The sequence below is a fragment of the Echinops telfairi genome, unplaced genomic scaffold, assembly GCF_000313985.2.
Source record: "Echinops telfairi isolate 266 unplaced genomic scaffold, ASM31398v2 ScPeMD7_6;HRSCAF=24_0, whole genome shotgun sequence".
Taxonomy (NCBI): domain Eukaryota; kingdom Metazoa; phylum Chordata; class Mammalia; order Afrosoricida; family Tenrecidae; genus Echinops; species Echinops telfairi.
Window position 1 is genome coordinate 12876796 of NW_022103902.1, and position 17697 is coordinate 12894492.

Below are 17697 nucleotides of genomic sequence, written 5' to 3' on the forward strand. Positions count from 1 at the left end.
TAGGAGCTTTGTTGTTCCCTGTGCGACTGCTCCCAGCCCTCTGTCACTTGCTGAAGGTGCTAGAGCTCCAGACTGAGCGACTCTGAGGTGCAGGCATGCATAGCTGTGAGGTGGGATTGCCCTGGGAACAGGACAGTGAATGCATGCCAGGATGGGTAAAGGAACTAGCCAGAGAGGGGACACTGGGGGACCAAGGGTACATGCCTGGTGGACAGGAGTACTTTGTGACTGCCGTGGTTAAGTACTGCTGGCATGTGACCATAATGAAAAGCAGACTGACTTTTAATTGGCTTTCTTGTTGGTGCTAGTTCTCTGCAGACTGGGCACCCCTGGTGCCTGCTCCCGGGTGGGCTCCCCCATCACGCTACTCTTGCTCCATCATTGACAGAAAGTCAAATTCAGGACCTCAGTCTTTCAGAGCGCACAGAGCAGGGGCTGCAGATACTCTATGAAGGCTTGGCTGGCACCTTCCAGCCTCACAGTAGATGCTGAATGCCTTTTAAAATGACCACATTTTATGTTTGAAGCCCAGGAAAGTCTGCTGTGTTTGGAGGCCTCAGCTATTATATACCAAACCAAATGAAAACTGAACCCACTGCCATTCTGACTCACAGCAATAGGACACGGTAGCATGTCCCCTCTGGGCTTCTGAGGCTAACTCTTTACAGGTGTGAAAAGCCTCCTCTTTCTCTAGTGGAGCTGGCTGGTGGCTCTGTACTGCTGACCTTGCCGTTATCAGCCCAGCGTTAGCCATTACACCACCAGGACTTCTCTCCAGGGGCTTTAGGAGCAAGGGATTCATGGCTTCTGCCCTCCTGGCTAAGGGTTGATAAAGGTTTGGTGTAAAGAATAAAACAAAGCAAAACAAAAACAGGCACCTTCTCTTTCATGAAGTCCCTCTCTTTCTGGATCTTTCGAGAATCAGCTAAGCATTACCAAAGGCTCTGCTTTGTGTGCTGATGACCCCAGCTATGAAATGGAGAGAGACCTGCATCACGTCTTACTAATGAAGCCCTTCCTCGGTCTGGGCAAAATACTCTAAATGCTACAGGTGCCCAACTAAGTGGATGCTTAGAAGTGCAATTAGAAGTGGATCCTTGTAGCACTCTGGGGACTTATCTGACATGCCCAGCATTTCCGATTCCTGCCTGATCCCTGGACTCTGCACAGTCGGCGCTTCTGTGAGTTGAAGATGTGAGGGCTGAGGCTGGATGGGACTCAGTAGGACTTGTTTTGCCCCTGAGTGAAGCGTATCGCGCTTACGATATCGCGTGGCGCTGGCAGGCAGACAGGTTTCGCTGCGCTCGGTTGCCTGGTGTAGGATGACTCATGGGGAAATCCAAGCCAGACAGCATTAGGAAACTATACACTAGCAAAGTCCTTGGGTGCAGGCTCTGTGGTCCTAACTCAAAGAACCCAATTCCATCAAGTCAGTTCTGACTCAAGTTCCACAGTGGAACTGTTCCTTAGGGTTTTCTTGGCTGTAATCTTAAAAAAAAAATGTTGTTGTGTTTTCAGTGAAGGGGACAATCGAGTGTAGCACATGTTAGGTATGTTGGCTGGGTTGTGTCTAGTCGTTACTATCCCCTGCCATGTAAATGTTGACATTTCGGTTCGAGAAACAGCCTCAGAGATTTAAGTCACTTGCTCCAGGGCATCTGCTTAATAAATGGTGTGTTCTAAATAGGGAGCCCTGATGGCGCAGTGGGTTATGGGTCTGCTAACCACAGGTCAGTTATATAAGCCCAGCAGCCGCTCTGCAAGAGAAAGATGAGACTTTCTGCTCCCATTCGAGTCACAGACTCAGAAACCCAGAGACGTTTCCCTCTGTCCTACAGGTTCACTATGAGTCACAATTGATTGAGTGGTAGAGAGTGTGGTACTAGAAATATTCAATTATTCTGAAACCCAAAATGGATCTGTCAGAATTCAAACGCTTTTGTTAAAATGAAAATGCTCCGGTCTTGTTGTAAGAAGACATGATTCGCCTGTGCACAGGGACGCTTAAAGGAAAAGTTAGAATTTTTCTTATAAAAAAAGGCATGGAGTCAACCTCACATCTGAAACATTTCACATGAATTACCCATTGAGGTCTATATATTAAAATGTATTCTGAAATGTATACTGCATTTGAAGAAGGAAATTTAGATCTTCAAAAGATTTATGAAAACTGCTATGAAGCCTTATGTGCTCGCATGAGTGGCCTAGAGAAACAAATTCAGAGGCACTCGTGTATAAGAAAGAGCTTTATATCAGAGTAATTGTATATTAAGAAAACATCCCAGCCTAGTTCAGATCAAGTCCATAAGTCTGATATTAACCCATATACCAATAGCAATCTATAAATTCCTCTTCAGACTCATGCAACACATGCAATGATGCCAAATTCAGGAAGATCCCAGGCCAGTGGATGGAAAGTCTTGTACATCCAATGGTGGTAGAAGCATCTCAGCACTGGCAGAGGTCTCCACACGGTCTTCAGCTCGAGGGCCTTGGTTCCATCAGTGTAGCTCCATGTGGCTGGTCAACAGAAATGTGTAGCTGAGAGAGAGGGTGTCTGGCCTCCAGTGAGCTGTTTATCTCTGGCACACCTCCAAAATGAGGCCATCAAGCTGCTAGACTCCACCCCTTCTTCCACTTGACAATAGATTATGTAACTGCCTCACCTTACATGTCTGACACTTTTTAAGTTGCCCTCACACCTTCCATATATGTGTCTTTTCAATTTTCTTTTTTATTTTCCATTCTTCTCAAACTGTACTTCAGCTGTGCAGTGTTCGACTTGTAGCCTCTGTGTATAATGCACAGCTTTTCAGACCAAAAGGAAACATCTACTGCCATCTAATCAGTTCAGAAAACTGCCCCGTTGGATTTCCAAACCTTTCTGCCTTTTAAAGGCTGCAGACTGACTGGTGGGTTCAAACCACTAACATTATTATTGGCAGCTCACTGCCTAACCAACTATCCACCATGGGACCATACACAGCTTTCCTTAGAAGTCACTTAATACAAAAGGTAATAATTCCTCTTACCTTTTTGGTATTATTCTATAATTCGTGGATCTTAGTTCATCTCATTTAAAACTAATATGATAAATTAGTATAACTTAATAGCTGAAATGGAGTAGAACACCTTATCTAAATGACTGCATATTCAATGTAGTTTTCTGAATCAGTGCTCCAAATAACCTCAGGGGCAGGCCTAAACACCAAGAAACCAAGATAAACACTTTTGTTGTTGTTGAGATATGGATTGAACAAAATGATGGGGTGACTTACAGTAGATGAGGATGCAGGGTAATTCTCCATGCCCCTTGGATCCCCAAGAGTACCCCTCATCCATGATTCCCTAGGAGAACTCAAGGTGCCTTGTTGGCACAGTGGTTATGCATTGGGCTGCTAACCACAAGGTCAGCAGTTTGGAGCCACCAGCCCGCTCTGTGGGACAAACATGAGGCTTTCTACTCCCGTGAAGATTTACAGTCTCAGACATTCCCTGGGCCAGTTCTACCTTGCCTGTAGGGTGGTTATGACTCAGAATTCACCCAATGGCAGAGAGTCTGGCTTGTTTGTTTGCTTTCAGGAGGACTTGTGGGACTCAGCATATGGCCACACTGGCGGCTATAATTGGTTACAATGAAAGGATGTGGTGCAAACTCAGGGAAAGGCACACGGGGTGAGTCAGAGGAGACCAGGCACCAGCTTCCAAGAGTCCTTTTCCAGGGGAGCCACACCAAAGGCGCTTAGTTTCTCTGAGTCATGACAACACGTGTGAAATGCTGTCTACTGGGGAAGCTCATTAAGAAGCCATGGTGGCCTTGTTAGGTAAGCGCTGGACTGCTAACTGCAAGATTGGAGGCTTAGACCCACTAGATACTCCGTGGGAGGAAGTTGAGGCTGGTTTCTTCCTTAAAGATTTAACAGTCTTGGAAAACTTATAGAGGCTTACTGTGAGTCAGGATCGACTCAGTGGCAGTGGGTTTGGGTTTAGGCGTAGGGAAGTGTGGCAGTGATATAATCTCCTGTCAACTTGAGCAAAGGGGTGGAGTTAAACTGTCAATCAGGTTGCGGCCTGATGACCACATTTGGAGGTGCAACGGAGATAAATAGCTCACTGGAGGCCAGACCCATCTCTCTGCCTTCCCTTTCCTACTGTTGAGACACTCAGAGAGCTGGAGGAGACACGCGGAGACCTGTGCCAGCGTCCACTGCCACTAGGTCCACAAAACCTTCCACCCACTGGCTGTGTGCTCTTCCTGCATTCGGTATCAGTGCATGTGCTACCTGAGTCTAAGAAGAATTTATGGCCTGGTATCAGACATATGGGCTAGTATCAGACTTATGGACTCCATTTGGACTGGGTTGGGATGTTTTCTCAATATAAAATTAATCTTTGATATAAAGTTTTCTCTTGCACACACGCGAGTCTCCCTAGATTTGGTTCTCTAGTCTACCCGGACGAACACAGGAAGTTTACTAGAGACTTGGTGCCCAGGGTTTTTATTGGGGCTGGTAATGGAGGTAGCCCCTGTGTAACAGGCACCAACACTACAGACTCCCAGGCAAGCAACTTGTCAGCATAAACCACTTGTCTTGTATAAGCAGCTAAGGCACATTGAGTCATTCTTACCAGAGAACAGGGGGGACCTTCTGGAAAATCCAAGTACCCAGAGCCCAGACAATGCTTACTAGCAGCTCTTTCTAGGGCTCACAGCCTCAGGTCCACCATAGTAATTCTTTCTGCATTTTCTCTTGCCCCACATGATTCACTGTTCCAGACTTCGGGCTCCTGCCAGGATTCCTCCTTGCACCTGCCGGCCCGTCAGACAAACTGAATTTAGTCTTACCTGGCCTTTGCAAAGTTTAGGGAAAGAAGTTGGTTGCTGTTATGTTTGGAGCGTGGGATTTGAAAGGTCTGTAGCCATGGGTGCCTCTGGTTCTGCCGCCCACACCTTTCTCAGGGTCAGCGAGGTGCCCTGTGGCCCAGCAGGGAGACTGGGGCGGGGCATTCTTTATACTCCCGGTGCCAGCTCCTGGCTCCTGACATTGTGTGATTTTCCCCTTAGCGTTACCTGCTTAAATATCAATTAGCTGACAGCCACGAACAGCACACAAGTAGCCACACAGTAAACCCACTGTACCAAGAATGGAATTGGTACAGCGTCTCTGTGCTTTCCCTTCTGCAAACAGAGGGTGTCAACCTTCCTCGGCTTTGGGGCACACTCCCCAGGAGTGACTTCACCCCTGCCTGGTCTCCCGGGCGAACTTCCAAGCACACAGTCTAGTCTCACCTCTGTGCTGTTCAACAGAGCCACTTCCTTGGCTTTGGTCTCTGCTTGCACCGAACTGGAGGGGATGCAAGGAGGCCCCTGGCTCCCATCTAGTCCTCGGTGCCTGCTGTTCGCACCCATCTCGACTCTTGGAGCCTGTGTCTGTTCCTCACTGCAGGTTCACTTAACCCAGGAAATTCATAGCCTAGCCCCTCCCTTCTCTCCCGCTCCCCCTTCCTTCCCCTAGCCCCCACGTATGGGACTCTAAGGCCCATTGACGCGTAAACCAGGCAAACAATGTTATGATGGTGCAGGCCAACCCTGGTCTTCAGGAGGCCCTTGCAGAGAAGAGGACACATAGCTGTCCATACTTGCTGGCAGTGCCCCAGCATTCTTCACGCCGAGTCTCTCTCCTCTCCCTCTCTCAGTGCGGCCATCAATGGGACGGGCGAGTTTATTCTGTGTGTGTTTACTTTCATTTTTATTCCCCCCACACACTCTTTAGCAACTTACATCGATGAAGATGAAAATGAAGTACTTGAATTATCATCGAACAAAACGTTCTTGGTCAGGCTCAAGATTCCTGAGGAGTGCGTTACAGAAGAACTGTGTGATCAACTCACTAAAAGGGTAATTACGCCTGATGCCTTGTTTGCTGAGTGTGTGCATTCTAGTAGAGCGAGCAGTTAGCCGAGAGCAGTGTTTCCCAGAGTAGGCAATACAGGGAGGTGGGGGCTGTAGTGGATTGATGGAGGTGGGTGTTGCTGCCAAAATAGGTGCCTACACTTTATCCTGGATTGTGGGCTCTTGGTCAAATGTTACTAATTACCAGCATTCTTTTTTTTCTTTCTCTTTCTGAAAAAGGGGGTGTGGTAGTCCAGCTATGTTTGGGAACCAATAACCTAGAATTATATATCAAATAGCTTCCATCCTGGTTAGGATGGAATGCTTAGCAGAAATAAATATTTAGACTTCTGTTGACTGATGTGTGTCCAGAGCTGGTGACAGTGTTACGGTCCTCATATTGGGCTTAATTTTGCTTTGTATTGTGGTTCTTGGTGGGTCTTGGGTGTGATAAGAAGTGCACTAAGTTAAGGGACATAAAGTCTTTGTTCCAGAAGCCATTAAAAACAGTGCGACATACACACAACATGTTACTCAGGTCCTGAGGAATCTCAAAAGTACCTGAGGTGGAGCCGGAGGCCTGGAGATCCCCCTGGAAGAGGTGATGCTCAGAAGGAGTCTTGAAAGAGGAGAGAGGAGTGTTGTAGATAAAAAGACAGCATTCAGGGATCTGTCTAGGGCAGTGGTTTTCAACCTTCCTCATGCCCCGACCCTTTCATACAGTTCCTCATGTGGTGACTCCCAACCATAACATTATTTTCGTTGCTACTTCATCACTGTCATTTTGCTACTGTTGTGAATTGTCATGCAAATATCTGATATGCAGGATGTATTTTCATTGTTACAAATTGAACATAATTACAGCATAGTGACTCATCACAAAAATAATATGTAATCATAGATTGTGAAATATTTATTTCTAATTACAAATAAATGAAATTTTGTCTTGAAGCATGGTGTAGCATGGGTAGCAGTCTTCATGCTAGGTGCTCGTATGTGGGTGTATCTGCATGTGGGCTGACCTGGAGACAGATAGAGGAGCGGTGTCTTGGTTCCTAAAACCATTGGAAATATGTGCTTTCTGATGGTTTTAGGTGACCCCTGTGAAAGGGTCGTTCGACCCCTAAAGGTGTTGCAACCCATAGGTTGAGAGCCTCTGGTCTAGGGTATGGTTGGGCCTTGCAGAAGTTCAGGGTGAAGGTAGGGGGCAGATCATTAAGGATATCCTACTCTTTGGAAACTGGAGAAATCAAAACAACAGAAACCACTACAGAAAACCAAACCAACTGCCATCCAGTCCATTGGAATTCATTGGTGCCCTTTGGGGTAGAACTGCCCCTGTGGGTTTCTGAGATGACAACTAGTTATGGGAATGTAAAGCCTGGTATTTCCCATTGGGAATGTTTGGTGGTTTCAAACTGCTGACCTTTAGGTTAGAATCCCACTGTATAACCACTATGCCACTAGGGTTTGGGGGTGCTAAGTGCTAACCTGAGAAGTAGAGCTCTGGCCAAAATAAAAAATCAGACATGAGCACATCTCCAGGTGTTTCTTTGTCTTGTCACTGTGTGTTGACAAGAGAACAGAGACTGCCAGTGACACCAGAGGTGAATGCCATCCCCTTTTCAGCTCTTTCTCTGGTAATGGACGTAGCTCTGAACTTTAGAGGAAAATGGAAAGGAGACTTGCTCTTAGTCACAGGATAACTGATGCAAATGCAAAAAATGATGATGTCAAAGAGCCGAACAGAAACTTTCAAAGGGCAGTGGAAGAAGACAAACTTAAGTATCACAATGAAATGTGCAAAGACCTTCAGATAGAAAACCCAAACCAAACCCCAAAGCCGAACCTTCAGCTCAGAAACCAGGCACCTTAAACTGACCGAACTGAAGAAAAAATTCAAGTCTCGAGTTTCAATAGTGAAAGATTCTGTGGGCAAAATACTGAATGCTGCAGGAAACACCAAATACAGATGGAAAGAATTCACAGGCACTGTACCAAGAATTCATAGACACTCAACCATTTCAAGAGGAAGTACACGACTAAGGCTCGTGGTACTGAAGGAAGAAGTACAATTTGCACTGAATACATTTGCCATAAGTAAGACTCCATTGGTATTCAATGGAGTGCCAATTGAAATGCTTCACCAACAAACTATGGATAGGTTTGAGATCTGGAATTCCAAATCACTGAATTGTGCTCATGCTGAAGAGGCAGTTGTGTGAACAGAACAAGGGAACACGGCATGGCTTCAGATCCGGACAGGTGTGTGTCAGGGCTGCATGCTCTCGCCATACGTCTTCGATCTGTATGCTGAGTGAATCATCAGAGAAGCCGGATTCTATGAAGAAGAACGAGGCATCAGGATTGGAGGAAGGCTTATTAACAACCTGCCGTACGCAGCGGACACAACCTTGCTTGCTGAAAGCAAGGAGGACTTGAAGTGCATACTGTTGAAGATCAAAGAGTGTAGCCTTCAGGATGGATGACAAATCGACGTAAAGAAGAGCACATTCCTCACATCGGAGAAAAAGAGAAATGGTTGAAATTGTCAAGGATTGTATCATGCTTGGACCCACAATCGATGTTTCTGGAAGCAGCACTCAAAAGACCAAAAGGCACATTAGGTAAATGTGCTGCACAAGGTCTCTTTAGAGAATTGAAAAGCAAGGATGTTACTTTGATGACGAGGTGTGCGCAGTGCAAGCCATGATTTTTCCTATCGCCTCATATGCTTTTGAACGTTGGACACCGATAAGGAAGATTGAAGAAGGAACGATGTATTTGAATTATAGTGCTGGTGAACAACAGCGGTAGTGCCACGGGTGGCCAGAAGAGCAAACAGTTCGTGTTGCAAGTGCAACCAGAGCAATCCTTAGAGGCAGAGATGGTAAGAGGTCATCTCAAGGACTTTGGACTTGTCAGGAGAGACCAGTCATGACCTGTCAGAAGGACATCCTGCTTGGTAACATAGTGCAGGGCAGCCACAAAGAGGAAGACCCTCAACAAGATGGATTGTCATGGCGTCGGCAACAAGGGGCTCCACCATGAACCGATTGTGAGGATGGAGGGCACCGTCCCAGGTATGGCTTCATCCTGTTGTCCTAAGGTTGCTCTGCGTGGGAACCGATTCTAGGGCACCGGACAACAGGAGTCAGTATCGATGGGATGGCCGTGAATTCGGTTTGGGGTGTGAGTGAGCACGTGGCTGGGACTCTGTATGGAAAATGCCCACGCTGGCTTCCATATGATGGTGACTTCCGGGGAGGGAGGGGAAGGAAATGGAAGCGCCTCTGGGTGTAGTTTTCACTTTATTCTGTTTCTTAAAGAACTGAACTAATTATGACAAATGGGAAGGGAGGCCATGCAGGTACGGAGGACACCGATGTCATTGCTTTCATGCTGACCCATACACACAAACCCGCCAGATCTTTGCAGGTGAGGCCCAGCCCCAATGGGTCCCCTCCTCCAGAGGAAAGCAGACCTGCTCATCATGGCGGGGCTGCCAGATAACCTGTGCCACGAGCGCCCCCTGGCAGCCACTCTGGGATTCACTCCAGTTGCCACCCATCTCACCCGTTAGGCCACAACATATTGATGCAATGTACACGACATTGACAAGTCTCAGCGCTTGGTCCCAGGTAGATTCTTCTGCATGAGTGTTAACTTGATTTCAGGTTTCTGGTAGACTTTGGATACAGAGCCTGTGGCTAAGTAGGTCCCTCGCTCCGATAGTCTCTTCGTCTAAGAGTAGGTTTGCTTGTCCAGGTGACAGGGCGTGGGCGCCGTCAGTAATGCGCACGTGTTTGATTGGCTGCTGTCTGTTTTAGCTCACAGATGTGTACAGCTCGTCGCCAGCGCTGAGTCGTTATTTTATGTCAGTTGAAATCATGGATTTCAGGTAAGAACGGGGAGCAGTTCACACGGGTTTACTTGTTCCCCAAGAGGACCTCCTGGCCCCTCAGAGCACTTACTTATCTAGTGCCACTGTGCCAGATGCAACACGCGATGGTGGCTTTACCAAACTGAAGTGCATTTTCTCTCAGTTGAGGAGGTTGGAGGTCTGAAGACAGCTCTAGATCACAGGTTCTCAACCTTCCTCAAGCCGCGACCCTTGAATACAGTTCCTCATGTGGTGGTGACCCCCCCACCATAAAATTATTTTCATTGCTACTTCATAACTGTCATTTTGCGACTGTTATGAATTGGGCGACCCCTATGAAAGGGTTGTTTGACCCCCAAAGGGGTCTCGACCCACAGTTGAGAACCGCTGCTCTAGGGGAAGGCTTCCCCACTCTTCTCCTCTGGGGAAAGTTCTTGTTCCTTGGTTCCTTGGGGAACGAACGTCATGTGGGGTGGCATCTCATTCTGTGCTCGCTTCTCGGCCCCCATCTGCTCTTTTTAATATCTCAAAGGGGATTGGCCCAAGCATGCCCTCCATGGATACAGCCTCTGAACATAACACACATCACAGAGAAATCCCCGTCCCACATGGGATTATAACCACAGGTGTAGGTGTTAGAAATTGCAACACTTATTTTGGGGGAGGGAGGGGACATAATTAATTCATGGACACCAATAAGAGAATCAGAGTGTTTTGGGAGACCAACTTGCTGACCTCACTTGCTGCCCAAATGAGACACGTGCACTTGAGATTCATTATATGATCCAGTCAAGGTCACACGGAAGAGAAGATTACACCTGCTTTGGCCAAGCATCCCTTTTAAAAGCAGATACCCAACTAAGCCAAGGGAAGAGAGAGAACTAGTTCTCAGATAATAACCCCAAACTGACCAGACTGACTGCCATCAAATGCATGCTGACTGATAGCGCGTTCGAAGGACAAGGTAGAACTGCCCTTGTGGGTTTCCCAGGGTCAACCGACAGACCAGCTGGTGAGTGAGCAGCCTGACATGTAAGGTACTGCACCCGGCTCCCAGGCTCCTTCTCAGAGAACGACAGAAGCCGTGCACTGGCTTTTGCTTTTGAGGAACACGGTCATATAGGTCACTCTCTTATATTTTATTACAAATATGAAGAGATAGACTACCAAAAATTGTACATGGAAACGTTTTATTCACTACTGATCCTATGATATACCCCAGTTTCTGATGCTTGAACCCAGCAGATCAGAGGCTGCTGATGGATACACATTGATCTATTTTAAATTTGTTCCAGTTTTTAATATTGCCTGCTTTCTTTTTCTCTATTGAGGTTTTCCTCTGTCCTTGCTGTCTGTTTTGCTTAGTTTAAAAATGTTTTCCTGTACGTGAAATTTCAGATGGGTAAATCTAGAGAGACAGTAACTGGGTTAATGGTTTCTGGAGGGCATGGCAAGGGAGGGCAGGGGGTGGGGATGGAGGGCTGACATCGATGAGTACAAGAATGAAGAAGAGATTCTAAAACATTGTGGTGATGACTGTACAACTTTGCTGGATGTGATTGAATTATGACATTGTATGATGTGCTGATAAAACGGTTTACGAAAAAAGACAGTGTAACATATGACAAAATAATAATAATATATGAATTATGAAGGGTTCATGAAGGAGGGGGGAGTGGGGAGGGAAGGGAAAAATGAGGAGCCGATATTAAGGGCTCAAGTGGAAGGCAAATGTTTTGAGAATGATGATGGCAACAAATGTACAGATGTGCTTGACCCAATGGCTGGATGGATGGATTGTGATAAGAATTGTTCGAGCCCCCAATAAAATGATTAAACAAAAAAGCCCAAGCAAAGTTCTTAAATGTTGAGTTGAGAAACAAACCATCTGTGTGCTGCCACACATGGGCCAGAGACAGGCAGGCAAGTCTCCATGATACATGGCAAACCTCAGGCCGGACTGGCCCAGCTGGAACCTGGACAAATGTGTTGGCTCGTAGGCTGCTGGACCTGCTCCAGTGGCGGGCAGCTGCGGGGCAGCCTCCAGGCGCACTGCTTCCCTGATGGGAAGCCACCCCAGTGAACTGGCAGGCTGGGCGAGCCTGGGCTTGCAGGTCAGTCAGGAACCCTGTGTCTCTCACTCTGCCCCTGTGTCTCTCACTCTGCCCCAGCTGCTGGGGATTTCCGTCAGCCCAGCCCCCGTCCCGGCTTGAGGGCCTGCCGGTGGCTGCTGTAAGGTAGTGACCATCATTTATGTAACTTCGAGGGGAGAGCCAAGGGAACAATAAGGACACTGGGGTCACCAGGGAACAATAAAGATATATCGGGTCGCTAGATTAGAGTTAGAAACTGCCATTTCCAACCTGCCTGTAGTACTTAAGATTTGCATAGTCGAGAATGTGAGTCCAGGGAGTATACTCGTATTATTCATTTGAATTATTATTCATTTCAATTCCAATGAATTCTGATTCATGACGACCCTGTCCATGTGTGTGAGGCTAGCACTGGATTCCGTGGGGTAAACAATGGCTGATTTGGAAGAAATACGTCTCCGGGCCTTTGTTCCATGACATGGCTCCCACCTTTGGGTTAACAGCTGACTGCATTAACTGTTTGCACTGCCCGGAGAGTCCCCTTGGCCCTACTAAATCCAAGACCTAAAAACAAATCCAGTTATCAGGTCAACTCATCACTATAAGTCTAATTCATAGTGACTCTGTACTATAGAGTCTGTACTATAGTCTGTAGGATAATGTAGAACATAGAACAGCTCCATAGGGTTTCCAACAATGTAAGTCTTTACAAAAGCAGGCTGCCTCATTTCTCCTACAGAGCAGCTGGTGGGTTCAAACCACCAACCTTTCTTGCACTTAACAGCTCAAGTCTTAACTCACAGCTCAGCCAGGAGTCCCTGGCCCTGCTTAGAGTTTGAGAATAGACAGCCACAAGGGGGAGTGCTTTAGCTGTCTACCGTAGGAACAAAAGTACATAAAAGTTAGCCTTGGGTCCCACGTGTGGCCACTTGTTAATTACTTTATTGCTAGATCTTAACTGGGCTGTCATGAAGCACAGTAATAGGGTGCCTAGAAAGGTAGAGTATTGAGGTACCGTGTAACTAGTGAGATAAGCTTCTAATTAACGAGGGCAGCTGTATGATTGCTTTTTATTGGAAATGGGAAAGCGAAGTTCTAGGGAGATGAAGTTCCATTTCCTTAGGTTCCCTTATAGGGATTTACACAGCTTAGCCTGCCTGTTTTAGGGACCGTGGGAGCTGGAAGTGGGACAGAAAAAGTTTCTCACTTATGGGATACGCAAGGGGGCGTCGTTTGAGACTGGTGGACAGGGTGGTCTGTGGGACTTGGAGTTCAGGGTTTTGGACTCAGCCAGTGGTAAGGCTCATGTTCAAAGTTCAAATAAAGGCCTGGTCCAATGAGTAGCTGTGGCACACATGTGCAGAGCCAGGCAGGGGGACAGTGTGGAGAAGGGGATGTGTGAGCCCCCCAGGGCAGGTTTTCCTGGCTTACCTCAGGGGAGAAAAAGTAAGAAAGGCTGAGGAAGACAGTGTGTGTGCCAAGCCTTGGGTCTTCAAGGACAATAGCTGGGCCCCTCTCTTCCTTCGATACCACTGCAATGGCCACCTGACAGATACTGGGTGGAAGGAGCAGGCTAGTGTTACAGGAATTCAGGCTTCTATCTTACCGAGAGAAAGATTTACTGTTAGGAGAATAAAGGTGTGGCAAAAGAATTTTAAGAGACTCCTAAGGAGGAAGAAATCCTTCATAGCCAATATAGCTGGTCTAGGTATTTCTTATTTCCCGCATGCATGCTCAGCCTTTTAAAGGTCCAGAGCATACACATTCTTGGGAAAGTCCATGGGGAGGGTAGGGGGAGTGGGTAGCAAAGGGTGCAGGGACATGTAGTCTATGCATGTTCTGTCCAAATTTCCACTTTTCCTCCCCTGCCCTGTCTCCTGAGGACGAACACCAACTGCGGGGGAGAATTGGAGGCCAGCACCCTCTGCTGTGTTGTACTGAAAGTACAAGCTTCACCTGTTAACTTTGCTGTGCTGCTATGTTGACTCCGCTGATGCATTTTCCTGTGTGTGGTTTGCCTTCCAGGGGAGACAATGCCACCGTCACTTACCACCTGCAATTTGGGGTTCCGTCGGAAGACGACGGTTTCATGAAGTACATGATGAGCGAAGAGCTGGTGCTGGGTATTTTGCAACAAGATTTCCATGATCGGAACTTACCTGGTTGTGAGACTCTGGGGCTTGATCCAGCATCCTTCTCGTTCTCTGGTAAGCAGGGCGAGGAGCCAACAGCCATGTCTACAGACGCGTGAATCGGATTCGGGGACAACCATGGCTGGGTGCTGTGTCCACCGGCTGATGTGTTTCTTGGCCCAGGTGTTTGCGTGTGAGGGTGAAACTCCAGGCTCTGCGAGGGTTTCACTGCCCCTGAACCTTCAACCAGGCTGTGTAGTTGGAAAATAAATCGTGGGAGCAGTCATGAGAGTGTTTGCATGAAGCTTGTGAGAGCATTCCTGGTGGCAAAGAGCCCACATCTTAAAGCTTGTTCACGCATGTTAACAGCCCTCACGGAAGCACTGTAGTTTCATAAGAGATTGAATGTAGGAGTTGGAACAAAGGGGGAGGGTAGCTACATGTTGAGCGGTTTATGTCAAGATGAAGAAATTCTTAGTTTACTTTTTTCCTGTTGAATCAGGCCACTGAGTTCATTCATAAAGTAATGATGCTGCTGGAGACGTTGCACTGATCAGGACACACAGTGGCCCCAAGAGACAGAGCAGAACTGCCCCATAAAGTTTTTCAGGCTGCAATCCTAAAGGGAACAGAGTCTTTGCCTCACGGAGCCACTGAACGGTTTTGAACTGCCAGCCTTGTGGTGAACAGCTGAACGGGACATAAAAAAGGCAAATGGATTGGTTTCCTTAACAAACCGGTTGACTCATCTACTTTTAAAATTAAGCACCGAACAGGGAAATTGATATTTTGTTGAATTCATATGGCAGACCTGAGTTCCCGAGAGTTTTAACAAAGCCCCAAACTGTGCTCTGAGGCAGGTAGGGAGGTGGAGTGACTCGGAGCCTTGGCAATGCATTGGCCCCGCAGCTTTGCTGAACAATTCCTGGTTTTCACCTCTGATTCCTCCCTTGGGGACACATCAGCTCGTGCTTAGCCCCTGATGCCGGTGTTCTTGGACATTTTATGTTCTCATGCACAGTACATTCGAAACATTCTTGGGTACATTCGTAATTGAATGCATGGAAGCAGCCAACTGAAAGGGCATGTGCTTAGCAGCAGGCAGGGTGGCAGCCGCCGAGATTCAGAAAAGAAGCACTGAGGTCATAAAGCGGAGATGTGTCACTCTGTAGTCCGAGAACAGGTTGATGGGGATGACACTTATCTTGCGATCAGAGGAGGGGAAAGGAGATACATCGAAATAATGACATTCAGAAGGTCAAATGTTAGTTAAGTGGGGATGTTTTAAGGAGCCCGGGTGGCACTGTGGGTTAGGCACTGTGCTGCTAACCACAAGGTCAGCTGTTCAAACCCACTCACTGCTCTGGGTGAGAAAGGTGAAGCTGCCTGCTCTCACATGGCTTTAGGTCTTGGCAACCCTACGGAGCAGTCCTGCCTTGTCCTATAGGGTAGAACCATGAGTTGGAATTAATTTGATGGCCATGGAGTTTAGAGAAGTCACCTTTAAGAATAGTTAAATTTCAGAGCATCGTGAACAGCCTAAGTGATGTAAATTCTTAGCACGCTCGGCTGCTATGCAAAGGTTACTGGTTTGAGTCTACTCAGAGGTGCTTTGGAAGAGAGACTTGATGGGCTTCTTCCAAAAAGTCAGCTAGGAACTCCCCCTACTTGGACACATGCGACCACCGGGGAGTGGATTTGGTCTGAAAGTCACTGGTTGGGTTAGGGGTTGGGGCTTGTGGGCCAGGCACACAATATACATATGTGGCCTCATTCTTGACAAAATTTTGATAACGGAAAATTGGTTGGTGGAAGGTCAACCCTGCATGTGAAAGGTTTCACTATAGATCAATCAGTAAGCACATGTCAGCCCAGGCTTTCCCTATTGATTGGTGATTCATCCCTGGAAGCTCCTAGTTCTGCCAGCAAGCCTCCTGCCTAGACTCAGCTCTCTCACGCCATGCTTCTTGGCTCAGCAGGCCTACTACTGTAGCCACCTTGCTCCCTGGGCGAGGAAGCGTGCCTTGCCCCTGCCATGGCATCTGCTGCTGGTCTCCTGGTTCCACTGCTGCTGTATCTCTGCCCTGTTTGCTATGCTTCCTGCGGTCGGGTGATAGAGCACTAGCCCTGTCTCCTGGGTCTAGGAGGTGCCTAATGCATTCTGCTCCCAGCTTTTCTTTTTGATAGGAGTTAGGTCCCCTCTCTTGCCTCAGGGAAAGCCTACTGGGATGGCAGGAAGGACCAATCTCCTTATTAGATTCTTGACACCTTACTTGCAGTGTCCTCCCCCCACCCCACAAGGTTCTGTGCACCACATTTGCATGATTAGCAGGCACTCTAATCCCCTGGGTGGTTTACAAATTCTTTCTTTGATAGTCCCAGCTAGTCATTTTGTGTGAGAGTTTCAATATTGTGAGACCACTAGTGTAAAATGCCAAGAAAGTATGTGTGTGTGTGTGTGTATGTTCATACTAAAGGAAACATTCTTTGATGGTGTTACCTGGGGTGGGAGTGGACATTCCTGTCTAGAGAATAATTAAGTATTCCCTTGGGTGAAGGAGAAGGCGATATACTGCGGAAGGGAGCTTGGCCCCAAACAATAACAAAACAAAACAAAAACAGCTGCAGGGGAAGACGTTGGGAGGTTGGCAAGAATGAAAGGCAACAGGTAAATCCTGTCTGCACACGGTCTTGCAGTACTGGTGGTCTGTGAGCACAGGGCTTGGATAGACACAGGGACTGAACAGGTGTGGGAGGGAGAAAGGGAGTGCATCTAGGTTTGAAAGAGGTTTAACACACACACACACACACACACATGCACACACACAATAAATGTCATTTGCCTTTTGAAAAGTGTTCCAAGTTGTCTCTTTCTGTCTGTGTTGATTGAAGCATAAACTTTCTGTTAGGAATTTACATGAAAAACATGCTGCTTTTCCATAAGGGCTATAGTCAAGCCCACTGAAATGGAATACAAAGTTAAATGTGTAGCATCAGCAGATTTTTATACCATAGGTGACGCTAGCCTGTCTGCATGTTCTTTTCAGAATGAAGCGTGTCGAAGCTGAGCTCCCCAGCACTGGCGATGAGGTCGATGCTGGCCATTGTACAGAGAGGACTGCGAATGATGGCAGAAGGACTTGCAATGGCTGGAAGACTAAGGATGGACCTTCCTCCCCTGATTTTGTACAAGGGGTGTTCTACCTCCACGTCTGACAAAATGGCACCTGAATGGTGCCCCATTTGGGTGCAAAACCAGAGGGGGACAGGGTCTATGGTGATTGGGCCGTGGGTCCCTGCTATCATTGAAACACTAGCTGCCTCCTCCCACACGGGGGCGCTTTCTCTCCTTTGTGAGCTGGTGCACTGGCCTGGCCGCTAACCTTCACTGCAGAGAGAGAACAGTACTCACAAAGCTCCCAGGGGCAGGAGCCTTGAGCCAGTTTCTCATTGAATCACCCCCACCCGCATCCTGTTCTAAGGAAGAGTGAGGAAGCACCATAGTCTGTCTGCTTCCATCTCCAAAGCTGGGCAGCCTAGCAAGCGAGTCGTAAGCACATCCACGTACGTTACCACGTGATAGACAATCGATAGAGATAGTGCCACCGGAATAAGAGATGTGCTTCTTACTTTCCAAGTTCACACTGTTCCTGTGACCTTGCGCACCTCTTGTTGGCTAGGAGTTCTAGTGTCCCG

At 47.4% G+C, this 17697-nt stretch overlaps 1 protein-coding gene across 1 annotated transcript in view; it reads left to right on the forward strand.

Moving 5' to 3' along the window:
• The window catches only part of CUNH3orf52 (chromosome unknown C3orf52 homolog), a 37928-nt gene extending 20615 nt beyond the window's left edge, over positions 1–17313 (forward strand). The window contains exons 3-6 of the mRNA XM_004706475.2: positions 5775–5899; positions 9724–9794; positions 13895–14076; positions 17049–17313. Coding sequence (XP_004706532.2) covers positions 5775–5899; positions 9724–9794; positions 13895–14076; positions 17049–17053 — 383 coding nt within the window. The 3' untranslated portion in view covers positions 17054–17313. The remainder of the gene's footprint in view (positions 1–5774; positions 5900–9723; positions 9795–13894; positions 14077–17048) is intronic.
• Positions 17314–17697: the final 384 nt, after the last annotated feature.